Source organism: Phascolarctos cinereus, unplaced genomic scaffold, assembly GCF_003287225.1.
Source record: "Phascolarctos cinereus isolate Bilbo 61053 unplaced genomic scaffold, phaCin_HiC Scaffold_3;HRSCAF=262, whole genome shotgun sequence".
In the NCBI taxonomy this organism is placed as follows: domain Eukaryota; kingdom Metazoa; phylum Chordata; class Mammalia; order Diprotodontia; family Phascolarctidae; genus Phascolarctos; species Phascolarctos cinereus.
In genome coordinates this window covers 164,429,252-164,450,394 of record NW_027555736.1, presented here as the reverse complement: position 1 = coordinate 164,450,394, position 21,143 = coordinate 164,429,252, and the positions used below count along the sequence as shown (strand labels likewise).

Below are 21,143 nucleotides of genomic sequence, written 5' to 3'. Positions count from 1 at the left end.
TTATTTTTGGTTAGATTTGTATCTGAAAGGTGAAGGTTGAAGTCCCTCACTATTATGGTTTTGCTATCTATTTCCATCTGTAATTCATTTAGCTTTTCCCTTTAAAAATTTGGGTGTTATAGCACATGTTGCATATAGGTTTAGAATTGCTATTACTTCATTATCTATAGTACCTTTTATCATAATGTAATTTTCCTATTTATCTCTTTTAATCAAATCTATTTTAGCTTTAACTTTGTTTGAGATCATGATTGTTACCCCTGCTTTTTTGTATCAGTTGAAATATAATAAATGATATGCCAAGCCTTCATCTTTATGTGTATCTCTCATTTTTAAGTGTGCTTTTTGTAAACAACATATTGCTGGATATTCGTTTTTAATCCATTCTGCTATCCATTTATGTTTTATGGGTGAGTTCATGCCATTCACATTTAAAATTATAATTACTAGTTGTGTATTTCCCTCCACTCTATTTTTCCTGTTTATCTTTCTCTCCCTCTCTTTTTATCCTATTTCTTCTCAGACCTCTAGTTTACTTGGGACTACTACCCCCCTAATCAACATCCCTTCTAAGAATCCCTCTTTTATCCTCTCCCTTTGCCTTCCTATTCCTTAATCTAGCCACCTTTCTAAGATTCCCTTCCTTATCCTCTCCCCTTACCCTCCTATTTCTTGATCTACACACTCTACTAAAAGTCTTTCCCTTATTTTATATCTTGCTCTTTTATTTCTTAATCTTTGTGCCTTTCTAAAAGTCTTTCCTATCTTCTCATCCTCCTACTTCTTTGTAAGTTAAGAAGACTTTTACACCCTTTTAGATACATATGTTATTCTCTCTTTAACGGTTCTGATAAGAATAAAGTTTTAGCAATACCAGCCCTCCACCCCCTCCTGGCCTACACTATAATAGCTCTTCTATTCATGCCTCATTTGTATGAAATAAATGCTCCATTTTACCCCGCCCTACCCAATTTTATTTTTTTAGGCTCATCTCATTATACTCAACTCAACCCCAAGCCTTCTATCTATGTATGTTCTTTCAAAATACTGTAGTAATGATATCATTCTTAAGAGTTACAGATCATGTTTTCCTATATAAGAAGTAAATAGTTTGACCTTATTAAATCCCTTATAATTAGTCTTTCATGTTTACCTTCTTTGTTTCTCCTGATACTTACAGGTCAAATTTTCAGTTCAGTTCTGTTCTTTTCTTCATAAATACCTGAAAGTCCTTTAATTCATTAAATATCCATTTTTTTTCCATGAAGGATTACACTCAGCTTTGCTAAGTAAGTTATTCTTGGTTGCAAACTCAGCTCCTTTGCTCTTCAGAATATTATGTTCCATGCCTGTTAGTCTTTCAATATAGACAAAGCTAAATCCTGTATTATCCTGACTGTAGCTACAAAGTATTTATATTATTTCTAGTTGCTTGTAATATTTTCTCTTTGATCTGGGAGCTTCAAAATTTAGCTATAATATTCCTAGTAGTTTTTACCTTGAGATCTCTTTCAGGTGGTGATTGGTGGATGTTTTCAATTTCTATTTTACTGTCTAGTCTAAAACTTCATGCCAATTTTCCTTAATAATTTCTTAAAATATAGTGTCTAGACTCTCTCTTTTTTTTTTATCATAACTTTCAGGTAGTCCAGCAATTCTTATATTGTCTCTCCTCAATCTGTTTTCCAGATTAGTTCTTCTGTTGAGATGTTTCACATTCTCTTCTGTTTTTTCATTCTTTTCATTTTGTTATGTTATTTTTTGGCATCTTATGAAGTAATTAGCTTCCCCTTGCCCAATCTAATTTAAAAAATTTTTTTTCCCCAATTCTAATTTTTAAGTAGTTAATTTTCTTAAGTTTTTGGATCTCTTTTCCCAATTGGTTGACTTTATTTTTATGATTGTCTTGATTTTCCTGTGTTCCTCTTATTTTTTCCCCCTAATTTTTCTTCAACCTCTCTTATTTGATTTTTAAAGTCCCTTTTAAGCTCTTTTGGGGCTTGTGACCATTTTACATTTTTCTTTGAAGTAGAAGTAATTGTTTTGACTTCACTATCTTCTTCTGAGTTTGAACCCAAATCTTCTCTTCATCATAGTAGCTATCTACAATTGGGTTCTTTCTCTTTTGCTTACTCATTTTTCAGCCGCTTATTTTTATGTTAGAGTCAGGCTGTAGTCCTGAGGTGTAGGGGATTCAGGCTTCCAGCCTTTTGTGCTGTTTTTTTTTCTGAGTTCTATCTGGGGGCCTGACCTCAGCCATGGTCCCCAGCAATGCTGTTACTGCAAATGATTTTACTCCCTCTGGTCCCTCCCAAGGCTGTAAGCTTCAGCTAATCCTTCTGGCCTAGAAGGAAAGCCAGAGACTCTGCTCTCCTGGGAGTAACCACAGCCAGCAGGACCCTCATCTCTCTGCAACCACACTTACTGGTATGTGTTTGCTCCTCTTCACCCTCAGCCACATCCTGCCTGGCACAGTGTCTGATCAGTGCACCTAGGCTCCAAGTCCACTGCCAGCAGAGGGCCCCACAATCTTCCCCTAATCAGCTGTCTGACCCCCACACTGTCTATGGGAGAAGGTTCCAGAAGCTGAGGCTGCTTCCAACACATCTGCCCCCAGGCTTGTTGTTTGTTGATTCCAAGGTATCTGCCCCAAGGTATCTGCAGGACAATCAAGCTACACTACCACCTCAGAAGGTCAAACCTTTCCAAATGTCCTCTCAAGTTTTCTTAGGCTGGATGACTGCTTTACCCCAACTTTTAATTATTTCTGCTGCTCTAAAGTTCACTTTGAAGCATTATTTTAAATTATTAGTGAGGAAATTTGAGAGAGCCAGGTAATTTCCTGCCTTATTCTGCCATCTTCCCAGAATTTCTCTTAAATGTTTCAAAGCATATTGGCTTTCATATATTTAATGCATTCTGTAGTGCTTTTTTAAAAAATGTATCTTCCCTTACTACTATTTCCTCTTCAATTCTGTTACTTCTATTTAGAAATGTTATAGATTTTTATGAATTTATTTTGTATGCTGTTACTTTACTAAACATACTGTTTAAATCAGTTTCTTTGCTGATTCTTTGGGTCTTCTAAGAAAGTCATGAATTCATCAGCAAATAGAAATTGTTTTGTCTGTAGTTTGCCTATACATATGCCTTTGACTATTATTTTACAGATCCCCAGTGTCTAGCATGTATTGATTATTGTTATCACTAGCATTTCTAGTGCTTTGTCAAATAATGGTGGCAAAAGGGAACACATTTGCTTTACTTCTGTATTTTGGGGGAAAGTTTTTATTTCCAATTAAAAAAAATAATATGGTGGTTTCAGATATACACATTTTCTCATATTAAGTGGCCCTCCTATGCCTATACTTTATAAGGATTATAATATAAATACAGATTGTACTTTATGCTTTTCCTACATTCATTGCTATATGTGTGGTTTTATTTTTAATATTATTATGTTGTTTTCTTAATGATGAATCATTTGGGCGTCTCTGGTATAAGTCCAATTTGGTCAGAGTGAATAATTTTTTGGATAAATTGCTGTAATAGTTTTGTTATTAGGAGTATACTTAAATTTTTTGACTCAGTATCCATGTCACTTACATTTCTCTTACATTCTCAAATTTAATAGTACAATTGTATATATTTTTATCTAATAATTTTCTTGACTTTCTTTGTCCTCATTGTGATGCCTTATTTCTCATTTCTAATTTTGCTCATATGAATTTAATCTTTTTTAAATCAGACACTATTTTTTTGTCATTTTGTTTATCTTAAAGCAGTTCTTAAATTTATTTATAATTTCAAGTATATTTTTTTTTAATTATAATCCTCTCTGTCCTAACCTTGGTTGTATTTCTTTCTTTGTTGAATTGTTGCTTTTTTTTCTAAGTTTAAAAATTTTGGGTTTAATTCATTATTTTCTTACTGATATAGACATTGAGTACTCTGAATATAACTTGCAATAGTGCTTTGGCTATATCCCATATTCTGATATGTACTATTTATATTACTTATCTTTAATATAATCTGGTACTTATTTTATCATTACCTCTCACACAGTCTTTACTTCCCTTTTAGGGGTTATTTTTGTCAGTCTATATCTTTTCATTCACAACATCATAATTTACTATTAGTTTTACTGTATTGTAACCAGCAGAATCTCTGCTATTCTGTGTTTAATGATATCTCTTTGTACCTCGGTTTGTTATAATTTTTTAAGTTCCATGAACACTTGAAAAATAATATTTCTTTAATTTTTCTATTAAGTTCTCTCTCTATATCTAGTAAATTGAGTTTAATACTTTTTCTTACTCTGCATTTTTATTAAATTTGTAATATTCTGATCATTGAGATGTTAAAATCTATCACTAATTTTTAGTTGATTTCTTCTTAGAATGCTGAGGTTTTTCTCTTGTGAATCTTACTATAGAATTATTGATACATACATGTTTAATATTATATATTCACATTTTACATAGAACATTTTAGCATAATGTGATTTCTTTGTCTATTTCTTTTAACACCTTCTTGTTTTAATGAAATTCTATTTGATAATTAACATCACTTCTGCTTTTAATGATTTGGTAATAGTATGATAAATATTAGACTGTTCTTTCATTTTGAAACTATTTAAATCCTTTTGGATTAAATATATATCTCATTAATAGCATTTTGCTGTATTCTGCTTTTTAATCCACCACATCTTTTCATTGGAGAATTTAGTGTGTTTATATATAAAATGGTCAAGTTTGCCTTTTCTTCCAGTCATAATTCAGAAGAGAATATATACTTCTTATTTCTATTGTTAATATGGGACTAATAAAATCTTGCTAAACAAAATTTTGGTATTATATTTTAATAACTGCAAGTTTTCTTAACCTGGATTTCTCTTTTATCAATAAAAGCATCTTAATTTGAGGATGACACTTCCTGTTTTAAAAAATGTATATCAATACTCTTGTTCACTTTGAACCTGTTTTATTTTCATAGTTTAAAAAAAATTTCTCTTTTGTTTATGTTGTTACTATTCTTCTCTTTCCTGTATCTATTTGTTGCATTTGTTTGGAGAGATTTTGTAAGAAGCCTGGATTTCTTCAATACTTTCTGCAATCTTAACTGGAAAGCCTCTCTTTGAGCCCTTTTAAGGAGAAATCTACTACAATCATGAATTTCTTTTTCCTGGAATGATTATAAAAAACAATAAGAATTCTTTCCTAAAGCTTATTTGGCCATTTAAAAATGAGAAATGAGTGCTTTTGGCAGGTCATATCAAGAAGTCTGGCATGGGCTACCTCCCTTAACAGTTATTTTGATACTAGAATCAACTGTAGGCCATTAGTCATGGCCTCCAGCCAGTATAGTAGTCCATAATTCCCAAATGTGCTGTATTAAAGCACCATAGCAGCCAGAACACCTGAACTATGGGGAAGTGGCTAGCAGATGATGGATATGGGAGACTGCCCATTTCCCATTCTTAGGTTGCTTGGAAATAGCACAAAAAAAGCAGGTAGGGCATTGGATTGGTGTTTGTTGGGCTTGGCTCATTCTCTTACTGTCAAGCTGTTTCTTTTGGAAGGAAAGAAAGGTGAGAATTCCTTGTAGTAGAAGACTAAAGCTGTGGAAGTACATTGTTTCTTGGCAGCTTTTTTTGGATGTCTGTGTTGTCCCAAGTTCTGAGTCAGTGGAGAATTTTTCTGCACCTGGATGTTCTGTGGGCTATCAAAGACCTTCAGCATAGAGAACACTGAAGAATTTGGATGCTATTAAATCTGTTGGCCAATACTGACAGCTATATTCTGGATAATGCTTTTTAAGGTTTCCTCTGTTTCTTCAAGTATTAATGTTAGAGATTATAAGGCACAAATGAGATAATATTTGTAAAGTACCGAGCACAGTGCTTGGCACATAGTAGGGCTACATAAATACTTATTGCCTTCCCTCTCCTCTCCTCTAGCACCTCCCCCACCTTTTAAAAGAAACTTTATAGGCAATTTTCATTATTATGCCACAAATATTTCCATAAATTCTTATCCTGACTCCTACCCCATAGAATCTGTCTTGCTGCAAAGAAAAAGAGCTAGCAAAACTGACAAAGCAATTATATCTGCCAGTTGATACAATTTCTGGTACCTGTAGACCCATACCTCTCTACCAGAGGAGAGAGGCCTATTTCACCACTTATTCTTTGGACTCAGTATTGATCATTGTCTTTAGCCAATCTGCCTTTCAGTGTTTTCTTCATTTAAAAATCATAGTCATTATATTGTTCTCCTCCTGATATCATTATTTTGAATTAGTTAATACTCAAATTTCTCAAAATTCAGCATTTTGATTGTTTCTTAAGGCACAATATTAGTCCATTATGTTCACCTATCATAACTTATTCAGCTATTCTCCTATTTTGTTTATAATAGGGACCTACTTTGTTCCAGCTTTTTGCAAACAGAATATTGCTTTGAATATTCTCATTTGGAGGACTTTCCCGCCCTGTCTTTGAACTCCTTTGGGGTATGTGCACAGCCGTATAAATACAAAATAGTGAATATGCTTATTGAATTAGTGACTTTTCTAGTAGAGTTCCAAATTGTCTTGTTTTCTACATTTGCCTTACAAGGACTCTGACCAGCTATGGTTTTCTCCATCTTAATGTTTAGAAGTCAGCAATTTATTGGACATCTATTTTTCCTCATAAAACAAATGTTCAATTTTGCAGGATATGGTGATGTTCTTGGTTGGAAACCATTTTGTTCACCTTTTAGCATTTCATGTTTTGATATTGTCTTTCCTTTTTCATGCTGGATATGTAGACCTTCATGATTCTGAATGGAATTCCTTATGTCTTGATTTGCCTCTTCCTAGTCTCTTGCAGGAGTTTCTTTTTGGTCAGTGAGTTCTGGCATAGTGATCAAATTTCTGAGTGTTAAATACCTGAAATGTATATTTCCACTTCTGCTTATGTGGACAATTTATATTTTTGTAACTATTCATCCATTTTATTTAGGTTGTCAGATTAATTGCATATATTGGTCAAAATAGCTCCTAATAACTGCTTTAATTGCATCTTCATTGGTCATACATTCACCTTTTTTACTTTTCATACTGGCAATTTGGTTTTCTTTTTTTTTTTTAATCAAATTAACTTAACGGTTTATCTACTTTATTGTTTTTTTCCTCATAAAACCAGTTCCTACTTTTATTAGTTCAGTAAGTTTTTTAACTTTCAATTTTATTAATCTCTCTTTTGATTTTCAAGGTTTCCAATTTGTTTTTTAATGGGGGATTTTAAATTTATTTTTCTTCCCTAATTTTTAAAGCTTGCATGCCCAATTCATTGGTCTTCTCTTTATTTTATTGATGCATTTAGAAATATACATTTTCCCTAAGAACTACCTCATTGTTGTCATTATCTTTAATTAAATTATTGGGTTTTTCTATGATTTGTTCTTTGACTTACTCACTCTTTAGCATTAGATTATTTCCAATAATTTTTAATCTATCTTCCAATGACTCTTTAGTGAATGTATTTTTTTTTGGCATTATGTCTGCAAATGATGCATTTAATATTCTGCTTTTCTGCATTTGTTTGTGAGGTTTTAATGCCCCAATATGTGGTCAATTTTTGTGATGGTACCTTGTACAGCTGGGAAAAAGGCATACTCCTTTTCTATTTTCATTCAATTTTCTCCAGAGGTCTCTACCTCACTTTTCCAACATTCTATTCACCTCCTCAACTACTTTCTTATTTATTTTTTATTTAGATTTATCTAATTCCAAGAGGGGAAAGTTGAGGTCTCCCATTAATACAGTGTTACTGTCTATTTCTTCCTTTAAGTCATTTAAATTTTCCTTTAAGAATTTGGATGCTATGCCATTGGGTGGATATATGTTTGGAATTGAGTATTTAGGAAGGTACTATGGTACCTTAATTGGGCATATTTTTGCTTTTCCTTTGTCTGAGATCACAATTGTTATCTTTGGCTTTTTTTACCTCAACTCTAAGGCATAATAGATTCTGTACTGTCCCAAGCTTCAGGTTTTTCATGTGACTGTTTTCAGAGCTAGTTCTGGTTTCTGTACGTTTTCAGGGCTTCCAAGGTGGTCTGATCTGGGAAGAGGTGTGGTTACTGCTGTCCTAGACTCTGTTCTTGTGCTTACCCAGGAAGGGATATGATTGTTTCCTCCCCTCTAGCCACAAGTGCTAGCCCTCCTCTAGGCCCTGGAATGATAATAAGGTCTCCCACTCTGCTGTAGCTGCAAGTGCTGGTGCTTCCTTTCTGCCTTAGAACTGAGACGACTTGGGCCCCTGTTCCCCTGTGGTTGAGAGCACTAGTGTTCCTTTTTATCCTGCTGTTGCACCTAGGAACTGTAAATAAGCAATGTAATGGGACCCTGTACCAAATACCAACAAAGGGTCCCTCGTAATCTCTTTCTGACCACTTGGCTGACCTCCTTACTGTGTCTGGGCTGAGAGCTCCCAAAGCTGTGTCCATTGCTATTGTAGCTGCCTCCAAGACCTTGCGCCGCCCTCTGGGCCAACCCCCATCTCCGTGTCAGACTTCTCCTGCCGGCTTCCAGCCTCTTGGGCTGGAAAAATGTCTCACCCTGACCTTTTACTGGCTCTTCTACTCCAGAATTCAATTTGAGGAATTATTTTAAAATTATTTGGAGGGAAACATTGGGAGAGTTCAACTGTGTTGCTGCCTGTCCTTTGCCATTTTGGTTCTGCCTCCCCTAAAAGGCAGTTTTTATTATTTGTCACTTAACCCGCTGGTTCCAATACTTTTTAGAATTTTTTCCTATGACTTCTAGAAATATCTAGCTTTTGTCTTTTGTTTGTATCATCATTCTATTATAGGACCTTGATGTTTTAAAAATTTGTTCTTTGCACTCAGTTTCCCAGATGAGTTATTTTTATAGTGTTTACATTAAATGCTCTTTCAGTTGTGTTTTTGATGGATATTTTTTGCTATTTTTTCTTATGTTATCATTAATTTTTTTTTATCCTATTTCCTCCATCCTTTTTTCAGAGTGTCCACTGTTCTGTTATAGTTTCCCAGCTTCTGTTCTAAGATCCATGTTTCTTCCTTTAGTTCTTATGTTAGGCTTTCAACCCACTCTCAGAGCCATTTTTATTTAATTCATTTTTTTTCAGTGGTTCCAAGTATGTTTATTGCAGGATTATTCTCTTCTGCTTCATTGTTTTAGGTGCTTGCATATTTCCTTAGTCTTTTCAGTGGTTGTTATACTTTTTTTTTCCTAAAGCCTAAACTTTTCTATTGTCTCCCACCCACTTTGAAAAGTAGAGGATCATTGTAAATTAAATCACTCTTTAAATACAGAGGTTGTCTAGTAGATAAAGTACTGGGGCTAGAGTTGGAATAATTGAATACAAATCTGGCCTTAGACACTTATTGGCTTGTGACCCAGGGTAAGTCACTATACCTCAGTTTCCTCAACTACAAAATGGTGAAAATAATATTACCTACTTCTCAGAATTATTGTGAGGATTAAATGAGATAATGTTTGTTAAGTGCTTAGCACAATGCCTGGTACATAGTAGGCATTAAATAAATGTTTGTTTCCTTCTTTTATTAAGAAAGTAAGGGGCAGTTAGGTAGCACAGTGGATAGAGCTCTGGCCTTGGAGTCAGGAGGACCTGAGTTCAAAGCTGTCCTCAGACACTTGACACTTAGTAGCTGTGTGACCCTGGGGAAGTCACTTAACCCCAATTGCCTCACCAAAAAGCCAAAAAAAAAAAGTATGTACTTAACAAAGCACTGAGGAATTACACTAAGCTTTAGTATTAGTATAACACTGAAGCAATATTTACCAGCTACTAAAACACTACAACTGGAATCAACTTCCATGTTAGACCTGTCCAAATCCATGAGTACTGCTGCAAACACTAGTTCCCAAAGGCATTCTGTCATTGTCCCTCTGCCTGTGACATAACTCTATGACGTTATTGTCTTGTGATAAAACAAGACTATCTGATGTCAGGTTAGATGAACTGTTAAGACAGCTTCTCACTCTATTAAGATGGATTTTATCTTCATCAAACTACTTAACTTCTCTAGCTCTCAATTTCATCATCTGAAAATGAGTGGGGTTGGACTTGATGAGCTCTGAGGTCCCCTCCAGCTCCACATCCCCTATCATTGCTCCTGTGGGAACCTGTGAATGTCATTTCCCAAACTGACCATTCTTGTAAAATCTGCCCTTCACATCTTTAAATTTCCTGAGGCAGCATCATTCTCTGCCACTTGAGTAAAGTGTTGATACATCTGAACTGATCTGCTGATAATGTAACATGTGCACATCCATAATTTCATTGGGTATATTGCTAAGAGCCCTCTACCTGCACGTTATGGGCAGCATTTATATCTGAAGCTATTTCTTTAGCTTGAGTAACATGTAGAGTTTTGTATCCAACTTGCTTAGCATCATTATAAAGGTTTGATTTGGTTCAGTAAGAGGCATCACTGGAGGACTTTATTGTCGACTCCACATACCTGGTAATATCAAAACATTACTTAAGAACAACCCCCACCCATCACCCACCCTAGATTACATCACCAGAACCTAAGGTACAATTCTGCAACATAAGCAGAAATATCTTTGCAATCTGATTTCCCAGATTCTGTCTATGAAACTTAAATTCATGATTTAAAGTAAGGATGGTGCTGATGACATAATGCACTTTCAATAATCTCAAAAAATTTCCAAATACTTGACCAATTTGTTGTCATTGAAAATATACATGTGTACATTTACATATATACATACATACACATATTTTTTTAATGTAATAATTCCCTGCTGTGTATGCCAGGAGCCCAGGATATTGAGGGAATCATACTATGGCATATATGAAGGCCTCTTAAACTGTTAGAAGACTCATACACTTATGTTCAGAGCTCTCTACTTTTGTTTTTGTTTTTTGCTTCAAGATAGATAAGTCCATCCCCATAGAAATTCCAGGAAGTGAGCTGAATGACACATTATAACTTTTTAAAAAATATATGTATTCTAAACAATCCATTTTAAGCACAGCATTCAATCAGGTTCCAAGGTGGTTTTGCTTAAGTTCCCATGACAGGTTGTGGAGAAAGTGCTGGACTAGGAGTCAGAGAAACCTGGATTCAAAATTATGTATGATACATATTAGTGTCTGTTCTGGCAGATCTCTGGTCCTTAGTGTCTTTATCTGTAAAAGACAGATAGGCCTGTAGGACTTATCTCACAGAATCACTGAGAGACTCAAATGAGACAATGTAAGAAAGTACTTTGCAAACCTGAAAGAATCATTATTCTGCTTTTTTCAAAGCAGACTTATACCAACCATGATTGTGCAGATTTAAAAGAACTCTGTTACACCCATAAGTTGTGCTAAATATTAGGGAAAAAAAGAAAACTATTAGGACTCCAGTAGAACTTCAACATGTGGTATTGTACCACTGTAAAGAACTATTCTGGGCAAATCTTATGATCACACAAGGCAGGATACAACTATAGGAAAAAATACTACCACCAGAAGTAAGAACACTGTCCCCCTGGGCCCCTGGTGTACACAGCAGGGAACCACTCCATAAAGCAGGTTGTGAAAAGGAATATTGCCTGAACCAGTTCTCTCATCTGAAGCACTAGGGTGAGAAGAGCAGAGGCTGGTGATATCACCCTAGCTCAATCCTTAGGACACCTGGTAACTTTGTTGCTTGGATTACTGCTTCCATGACTACAGCAGGCCAATGCTAGACCAGTGATCACCAATTCAGCAACACCACCATTACCACCACCAAAAATTAGGTTCTTACTCTCTTTTTTTCAGATGTCTAAGATATCATTGGTTATTTTTTCAACATATTACTGACTCTAATAATGATAATAATAACTTGAATTTTTATGACACTTTAGAGATTGCAAAACCATTCACAAATATTCTGATTTTATATTCAAAACAACCCTGGGAGATAGGGTCTATTATTATCTCCATTTTACAGATGAGGAAGCTGAGACAGACAGAGGTGAAGTAGCTTGCCCAGGGTGGCAGAGTAGTAGTGACTGAGGTCAGATTTGAACTTGGATCTTTCTGACTACAGGCCCTGTGCTCTATCCACTGGGTGACCTACGTGCCTATACTAAGGAAATACCTCAAGCCCTGGGAAAATGTGGCTCATTTTATTTCCTCATGCTGTTCTTCAAAGAACATCTGTCAATAAGCCAAATTTTCAATGCAAACTTATACATGTAGATTTTGAATGTTAGTTGTGAAAATCATTCATTCACTCCATGCATGTGACCTATATAATGACCTTTCTGTATTTTGTTTTTACTGTTTAGTCTAACAGGCTAAATTTAGAATATACTATTCAAAAGCTGTATAGATAACCATTTAAGGAGATGTCTTTTCTCAAACCAACACATAACATTCAAACACACAATACATTTTTATGCTCTGAAAAAACAGAAGCTTACCATAGAATTATGTTCTATACACTTTTCTAAGAGCAGCAGAAAAGCTCTGCCCCTCCCCAATTTAAAAAAAAAAATCTCTTACAAGAAACTGCAGAATATTTCTGACATTATTTTAAATAACTTATATCTCACACTACACGACTCCGGGCCATTAATTCTGCTTGCTTTTTCAACAGGCAGTAAGTACTAGGCTTAATGCACCACAGATTTTAAATAACTAATTCATATTTAACTTTACATTTACTATGCTTTAAAATGTAAAAAAAAAAGCTCAGTTCATTAGATAATGTTTTCACAGACCACTCTTTGGCAAAACAAAGTAGTGATAACTTACGTCAAGCTTCTGGGCTTTTAAAACATAAAGAAAAATTTCAGAAGCTGTCAAATGTCTGGGTAGTTTTGAAGGCATGTTTACTCTGAAACCAAAGAAGGCACAGTTCTGAAGAGAGATGGGAAAAATCATAGAATAATAATTATTTGACTTTTCTTAGTTTTCTGGCATATTTTCATATGATACTACTTAAATGTATCACTTTAAAATTTTAACAATCTTTTAAAAATTTCTCTCTATCAATCATTTAATTCATAAACATTTATTAAGTTCCTACTAAGTTCTAGGCACTGTGACACTAAATTAAACCCCTCCACCCTCCACATACCTCACAATGTTCTGCCTTGCTGGCAATTGAAGCACTTGGTATACTCAAATACTAACAGAATAAGATACTTAGGTAGTGAGTTTGAAAAATGTACCCAAATGTTCAAGATATAAGCTATAGCATGCCAGGAAATGACCCAGCAAAGAAGATCTCAATGCTCACAACTGTCTTCATCTCGTTCTTTCCTGAGTGCCCTGCTGGTACTAGCTCCACCGTCTCTCCCAGGGTCTTAGCTATCATGGCAATTGCTACCACCTATCTAGAATTTTTCTAGAGTCTTTTTTTTTTAAGGAAATCACAAAGAAAGAAAATAAAGTCTAAAAGTCTGGCTTGGTACAGTTTACTGGGCAATAACGCCCAGTTAATTTTCCTGCCATGAACTAGTCTGACAAACTACATATGACCTAGTGCTCCCTGTGAACATCATTGCCACCCCCGCGGGATCCTCTTTCTGTCTCTTTTTAGCCAGAGGAGCTGGGACAAAAGACTTAATTAAATCACCATTTCTGATTCAAGAAAGAAAAAAAATTAAACTGCCTTAGGGATATGTTGACATACACAGCAGAATAAGTTTCTAGGAATAATGAACTTATTCTATTTTTTTTAGTACAATAAGACTAAGAGAAGGATGCTCCTATTTCAGTCTTATGATGCTGAAGGTAGAGAATCAGGGTTATCAGCCAATAAAGCAGATATCCAACACTATCCAAGATAAGAAAGCTATAGTGATTAGCAATGATGATTGACTGCAGGATACAGCCACATCTAGTGGAGCTAAAAATGTCCTTTTTCTTTTAAGGTTTTAAAATAATTCAGGAATATGGAGCATTTTCATCATTATTGAAATGACTATTTCCAGAATTGATAATTCCATTAACACTACCATAGATGAAAAATGTTTAACATTCCCTAAAATGTTTTTATGGAAGTTAATTCAATTACTTAAAATGCTATCAAAGTATATGATATATTTTAAAATTAAGGACAATTTTAAATTATAAAAGTACAAGAGAATAGTTTAAAACATTCTATATGAAGGATTAAGAATAAAAACTAAAGTAAGTGTCAGAAATATCTAATATTAAAATTTAAGTTCAAACAAATCTAAACCTTTATTTTTTAGGATTCAATATATAAATTCATATTAATTCAAACATTCTTTAACACAGTATATTGGTTTAATCTAAAATGCATTCTTATAGAAAAGAATTTTTAAATACCTCTACAGTCTTCTTTTCAGTTGTAGCATATGGATACTGAAAAATAGTTTTAAAAAAAGCTTCAAAACTCATATAAAAACTCTTATTTGCCCTTAAGTTTTATCTTTTCTTTTTGGATTAACAACATAAATTGCTATATATGTTAGGTTTAATATTCATAAGTATTGGTTCTAAATAATTGACTAAGGGTTTTTATGAAACTGGATTATTTACATATAAGTTATTTTACTATGCTAGAGATCATCTATTTTAAAAATGTATATGTGCACATATATGCTATAATTGCTATACTTGCTATAATTATTTCAACAACAAACTGGCCAAATTGACTACTCTTTTCAATGTTTACTTTTCTTCAAGCAGGATCCATCTGAATTCCCCTAAATTTAGTCTACTCTCTATCCACCTCTTCCCTTCTCTTTTTTTTCATTCTATACTTTTTAAAAGAGGGCTTATTTTATACACATGGTTTAAATACCAGTTAAATTGTGTTTTTAAAATAATTAATTTATTTTTAGTTTTCAACATTCATTTCCATAAGATTTTGAATTTTAAATTTTCTCCCTCTTTCTTCCCCTCGCCCCAAGATAGCATGCAATCTGATGTAGGCTCTACTTATACCATTCATATTAAGCATATTTTCCCATTAGTCATGATGTAAAGAAGAATTAGAACTGATAGGAGGAACCATGAGAATGAAGCAAGAAAACAAAGCAACAAAAGAAATGGAGAGCAAAAAGTATGCTTCCATCTGCATTCAGACTCCATAGTTCTTTCTCTGGATGTGGACAGAATTTTCTAAATGTGTTTTGATTATAAATCTTGATCACTGGTCTTTATTTCCAACATGTTCAGATGATCTCATACTTTGTTTTTGTCATACTGGCTATCATTTGAGAGCAGGCAATTTCACCTAGGTTAACTATTTTAGACCAGTTATGCTTATAATGAATCATACATTTTGTTAGAAAGGCAACATAGTATAACTCTAGAATAGAGTAATAAATGGTAGGTTTGTGAGTACTTAGGGAAGTAGTAGCCAGCCCACTAATAGCCAACCTATTTTCCCAAACTATAACTCATTTCAAAAGACCACAATCATCTTTTTAAAAGGGTTACTAGACTATTCAATCAGAAAATGCAGTCATTGGGATTTTAACAGGTATTTGACAAAGTCTCTTACAAGAAACTTCAGGACAAAATGGAGAAATGTGAGCAAGATGATAGGACACTTAGGAGATTCATAGTTGGTTTAGCGATCATTCCAAATGAATACTGATTAATAAATTGATTTAAACCAAGTTTAAAAAAAGGGGCAGGGGAGGGAGAATCCTTAGTGGTATGCCACAGGGTTCCTCTGTCTTTGGCTGTGATTTGTTCAATATTTTTAACAATTTGAATGAAGATAGAAAAGGCATGCTTAAGAAAACTGATAAATTTGCTGGGAGGCATAGTTAATAGTTTAGATAACAGGATTATATTGAATATAAATGAAAAACTCCTGAATTTAAACCTCACAGAGACACACAGATGCTTAAACACACACACACACACACACTCCCTTTAGCCATCCAAGTACAGGAGAGATTTAGTTAGATAGTAGTTAATGTGAAAATAACATAGATTTAAGCAGACTGTAAGTAAACAGTAGAATGTTTTGGCATTTGCCAAAGAAGCTAACAAAGTTTTAGGTTATATTAACAAAAATGTAGTGTCCTGATCAGCTCTCAGAACACATATGGAATGTTATGTTTGGTTTTGACTGTCACGGGATATAATGGGTCTGGAAACCATTCCTTGGATGCAATGGTTAAAGTAACTGAGGGTGTTTACCCTGAAGAAGAATGATATTATATGAGGAGACTGAGACTCAAGAAATCTGGTTTATTTCTGTATCTACCATGAATTTCCTATGTGACCTTGGGTAAGTCATTTCAATTTCTCATGCTGGACCTTGGTTTCCTAATAAGCCATAAATTCTCTTCAGAACTTCTAAATCTAAGGTTGGAAGGGTTTTTTCTTTTTAAATATTTGATTTTTAAATTTTTACCTTTATATTACTTTCCAATTAATTTTCCACACCCAATAGAACCCTCTACTACAACAAAGTTTGCTGCTGTTGCTGTTCGGTCATTTCAGTCATGTTCAACTCTTTGTGACCCCATTTGGGGTTTTCTTGACAAAGATACTAGAGTGGTTTTCCATTTCCTTCTGCAGCTCATTTGAGAGATGAGGAAACTGAAGCAAACTTGCCCAGAGTCACACAGCTGGTGTCACCTCTGAGGTCAGATCTGGTATATTATTATCCTTAAAAGGGGGCCACTAACACTTATTGGCCTCAGTTCATAGAGAAAAATATGAGGTTAAGTGAGATTCAATATTGCAAACAATACACAGTGTGCTATTTTAAAAAATAGTTGGAATAGGATATTGAAGCAGGTATGAGAAGGGGAGGAGGAGATATGTGCCCCAGACTAATCAAGCTTTTTCATCAGGCACCTGGGAAAACTACAGCCTCCTTCCTGGTCATGCATAGGTGGAAAACCTTGAGGGAGGTGATAATAATAACAAGACTACAAAATATACTCAGAAAGACCACAATGGCATGTCAAAATTAACAAGGTTATGATCTAAGGGACCTAGGAGAGAAGACAGAATTTGTCTTCAAAGGTTTGAAGGGATGTTATGTGAAATAGGAAGTGTATATTCTCCATGTTGTTCCAGAGGGTAAATAAAGCTAGGATGAGTAAGTAGGAGGAAATCACAGGGGGGCAAATTTTGGCCTTATAAAAAGAACCTCCTACCACATCACACCTATCAGATTGGCCAACATGACAAAACAGGAAAATGATAAATGGTAGAGAAGATGTGAGAAAACTGGAACGCTATTGCATTGTTGGTGGAGTTACAAAATGATCCAACCATTTTGGAGAGCAATTCGGAACTATGCCCACAGGGTTACAAAAATGTGCATACCCTTTGACCCAGCAATAGCACTTCTAGGACTGTATCCTAAAGAGATCACAAAAATGGGAAAACTTCCCACATGTAGAAAAATATTTATAGCAGTTCTTTCTGTGGTGACAAAGAACTGGAAATTGAGGGGATGCCCATTAATTGGGGAATGGCTGAATATGAATGTGATGAAATACTACTGTGCTATAAGAAATGACAAATAGGCAGACTTCAGAAAACCTGGAAAGACTTGTATGGACTGATGTTGAGTAAAGTGAGCAGAACCAGGAGAATGTTGTACGTAGTAACAGCCATGTTATGTGATAACTAACTTTGATAGACTTAGGTCTTCTCAGCAATGCCAGGATCTAAGACAACTCCAAAAGTCTCATGATGGAAAATGCAGTCCACATCCAGAAAAAGAACTATGGAGCTTTTTGTTTTGTTTTTTCTTTCTTGTGGTTCCTCCTGTTGGTTCTAATACTTCTTTACAGTGTGACTAATCTGAAAATATATTTAATAGGAATGTATGTGTATAGCCTATATCAGACTGCACACCATCTTGGGGAAGGAGGTGGAGAGGAAGGTGGAGAAAATTTAAAACTCAAAAGCTTATGTAAGTGAATGTTGAAAACTAAAAATAAATAAATAAATAAATAAAAAGAACCTCCTAAAAATTACAACTGCCCGAGAATGAAATGGACTTCATTGTGATGTAATTTCCATGTAACTGAAAGTATTCACACTGGTTGGCTATCTGTCAGAGATGTTAAGAGAGGATTCCTGTGTGGGGAGGGTGGCTTTCATTGATTATAATGTAAAGAGCACCTATACGGTAGTCAGAAAAGCTACCAATGACTGTTGTACTCACTTGAAGACTCTGAAGGTCTGGGTCTTCCTATCTCTCTCAGGCTGGAAGTGTAGGTGCCATTTGTAGGCCTAGTATTAATGATATGTATAGAGTCATATAGATGGTAAGTGTCTGAGGCAGGATTTGAACTCAGGATTTCCTAACATCATGTCTAGTACCCCTCCCAGGGGCCTACTATATTGTGGCACAACTTAGTGTGAATACCTAATAGTCTTTAGCCCAACCATAGCTCAGAACTCCGAAGTCTAAACTATTCAACAGCCTCAACTTCCCCAAGGAGCTAGGATTACCATGCTAGGTTTGAGAAGAATAATTTCAAAAGCTGGGAACAGAGCTAAAACAAATCTATTCCTTAAGGTTTTTTTAGTGACTTAAGAGTGGGAAAGGAGGGGTAGCTAGATGGCGCAGTGGTTAGAGCACCGGCCCTGGAGTCAGGAGGACCTGAGTTAAAATCCGGTCTCAGACCAGACACTTGACACTTACCAGCTGTGTGACGCTGGGCAAGTCACTTAACCCCAACTGCCTCACTAAAAAAAAAAAAAAAGTAGGGAAGGAAATAGGTACCAGTGCACATTATTCCCAGTAGGGCTCACTATATTAAGAAGTTGCAAATTAAATCAATGCTGGTCTCAAATGGAATCCTGAGATGTTGCCATAAGGCAAGCCTAATTTCTTAAAGAGCAAAAGAAAGGCAATTTGACAAGTTTTGAGTGTCAAAGTCACTTTCTAAAAGTAGCTATTAAAGTGACAGATGCCTTTAAGTTTACAAAGCAAAATTATAATGCTTAAATTATTCTTTTATACAAGTAAAAAGATTTTGAGAACCCATATGTAAATAAACTCTTATTTTAAAGCCAAAAAGAGCTTAAAAATAAAAGCATCCATGATCTAATTAGAATTTTAAAGAGAATTGGTATGAGATGATAACTTCCATTACTCTATAAGGCTTTGAATTCAGCTAATCCATTAAAAAAAAAGCAGGTTGGTTGTTACAGCCACAACTTTGCTAACTACTCAGTCCTCAATCCCTTAAAATCTGGTTTCTGTCCTCATCAAATCTACTGATACTGTTCCCTCAAAAATCCCCCAATAATTCCTAATTCCCTAACCTCAGTTTATCTTCTGCTTGACCTTTCTGTAACATTAGACTCAATCACTCCACCATTTTTTTTTCAGCTTCACATACAACTTTATTAATCCATTCCCCAGGGTTGGAAGACAGAAGGCCAGGTGCCTGGCCTACCTAGGGACAACACTCTCCAGAGATAGCTCTATGCGGTCTTCTTGTTCTTCATGGAGTCCATGAGCAACTTCAAGTGCTTAGGGAAGGAGAGTGGAGGGGGTAAGGCCTGGCTGGGGCCCAGAACCTGGGCCTTGACCATTCCAGAATCGGACATCCAGGGCTGCACAGCAGTGTTTATGGGTGAGCCAGGTAAGGCATTGCCCGGGGGCCAGGGCTCGTTCTGGGGCCACATCTCGAGTGAATCACTGCTGGAACGGGTGGTCCAGACTGGACGGAAGGTGAGTTTCATCCACCAGGGTAGAAAAAACCAGGGCTTTGTGGTCCAGCTCCAGGTTCTCACAGGTGTGGTCGTAGCAGGTGTAACAGGGGTCAGGATCGTGGGCCGAGATGGTAGTTGACTGTAGGTCACGGCCTGCCCAATCTTGGAGGAGATCCAGTCCAGAAAATGCCAGGTGGATGTGTAGATGCCTGGCTTATAGGCCCGGGCACAGCCAGACCCCCAGCTCGTGATGCCGACCACCGTGTAGATGCCACTGAATGAGTCTTTACACATGAGTGGCCCACCACTGTCCCCCTGGCAAGTGTCGATCTTTCCCTCCGCGTAGCCAGCACAAACATTGTCGTGGTGAACAGCCCCATAGTACCAGCGGCTTCCGTTGCACGTCTTTGTATCTATCATGTTAACCTCGGCTTCCTGAAGTATCTTAGATGGGACACCCGCACCTTCTTTTTTGTACCCCCAGCCAGCAATGGAACAATTCTCCGTAGGCAGGACTTGGACCTCATTACGCCGAGGCAGGCAGGCAATACGGGCCAAGTCCCCACACTCGATTGGTCTGTCCATCTGCATCACTGCAATGTCATTTTTCTGAAAGTACTTATTGTAACGTTCATGTAATATAATCTTGATCACCTTTCGCTCTTGAATTCTGTAGTCCAGGGGACCGTAGGTCCATCCTAGTGGAATATCCCATGCGCCAATCAACAACCGCCATACACTTAAGTTATTTGCGTCAGTTTCAAAGCAGTGGGCAGCGGTGAGAACCCAATTTGGAGCTATGACGGAGCCTCCACAGACATGGTACCTGTATCTACCGTTCCAGTACTGTTTCTGTATACTGACTATCCAGGGCCAAGACCCTCGGGGTGCGTCTGCTCCCCCAACGATACGAGTGCCAGATGGCTTGATCATTGGCCTCTGTCCACAAAGGCCTGAGCATACTTCAGCATCAGCTCCCATAGTCCCCAGGAGGGACAACAGCACCAACTGCCACAACATCCCAGTCGCCATCATCCTCCAATCTGAGGTGGAAGCCTGGAAGAACTCCCAGTTGTATACTCTCTGGCCAATCACAGGCCTGAGCCTCTGTGATGCCAGAATAGAATGTGGGGGGAGGGGTCCCTTAAAGACAGAGAATATGCAAGTGGCCTCCACTCCCATGGGCCCTTTGAGATCCACAAAGCATTTGCCATACAAAAGCCCCACGAGCCATGTGATACTGTTGAGGTTTCAGAGGTTTAGGGATACTGGGACCCTAGAAGAGTGACACGCTAGTTGAGTCCTGCCCAAATGAATTTGACCGAAGCATTCTTTCAGCCAAAGACAAGATTTATTAAAGATTTGCCATATTGGCCAGACTTCTAAGAAATCTGAACATTTGTGACACACATATTGACAAACTGGCTAGAGTAAGTCTCAGCCATTGCCTAGATTT

At 36.2% G+C, this 21,143-nt stretch overlaps 1 protein-coding gene and 1 pseudogene across 1 annotated transcript in view; both read right to left on the bottom strand.

Moving 5' to 3' along the window:
* FAM227B (family with sequence similarity 227 member B) overlaps positions 1-14,431 on the bottom strand; it is a 250,165-nt gene extending 235,734 nt beyond the window's left edge. The window contains exons 1-2 of the mRNA XM_078151628.1: positions 14,360-14,431; positions 12,815-12,919 (exon numbers count right to left, since the gene is read on the bottom strand). Coding sequence (XP_078007754.1) covers positions 12,815-12,919; positions 14,360-14,431 — 177 coding nt within the window. The remainder of the gene's footprint in view (positions 1-12,814; positions 12,920-14,359) is intronic.
* A 4,924-nt stretch (positions 14,432-19,355) lies between these two features.
* On the bottom strand, positions 19,356-20,753 carry LOC110202102 (acrosin pseudogene; annotated as a pseudogene).
* Positions 20,754-21,143: the final 390 nt, after the last annotated feature.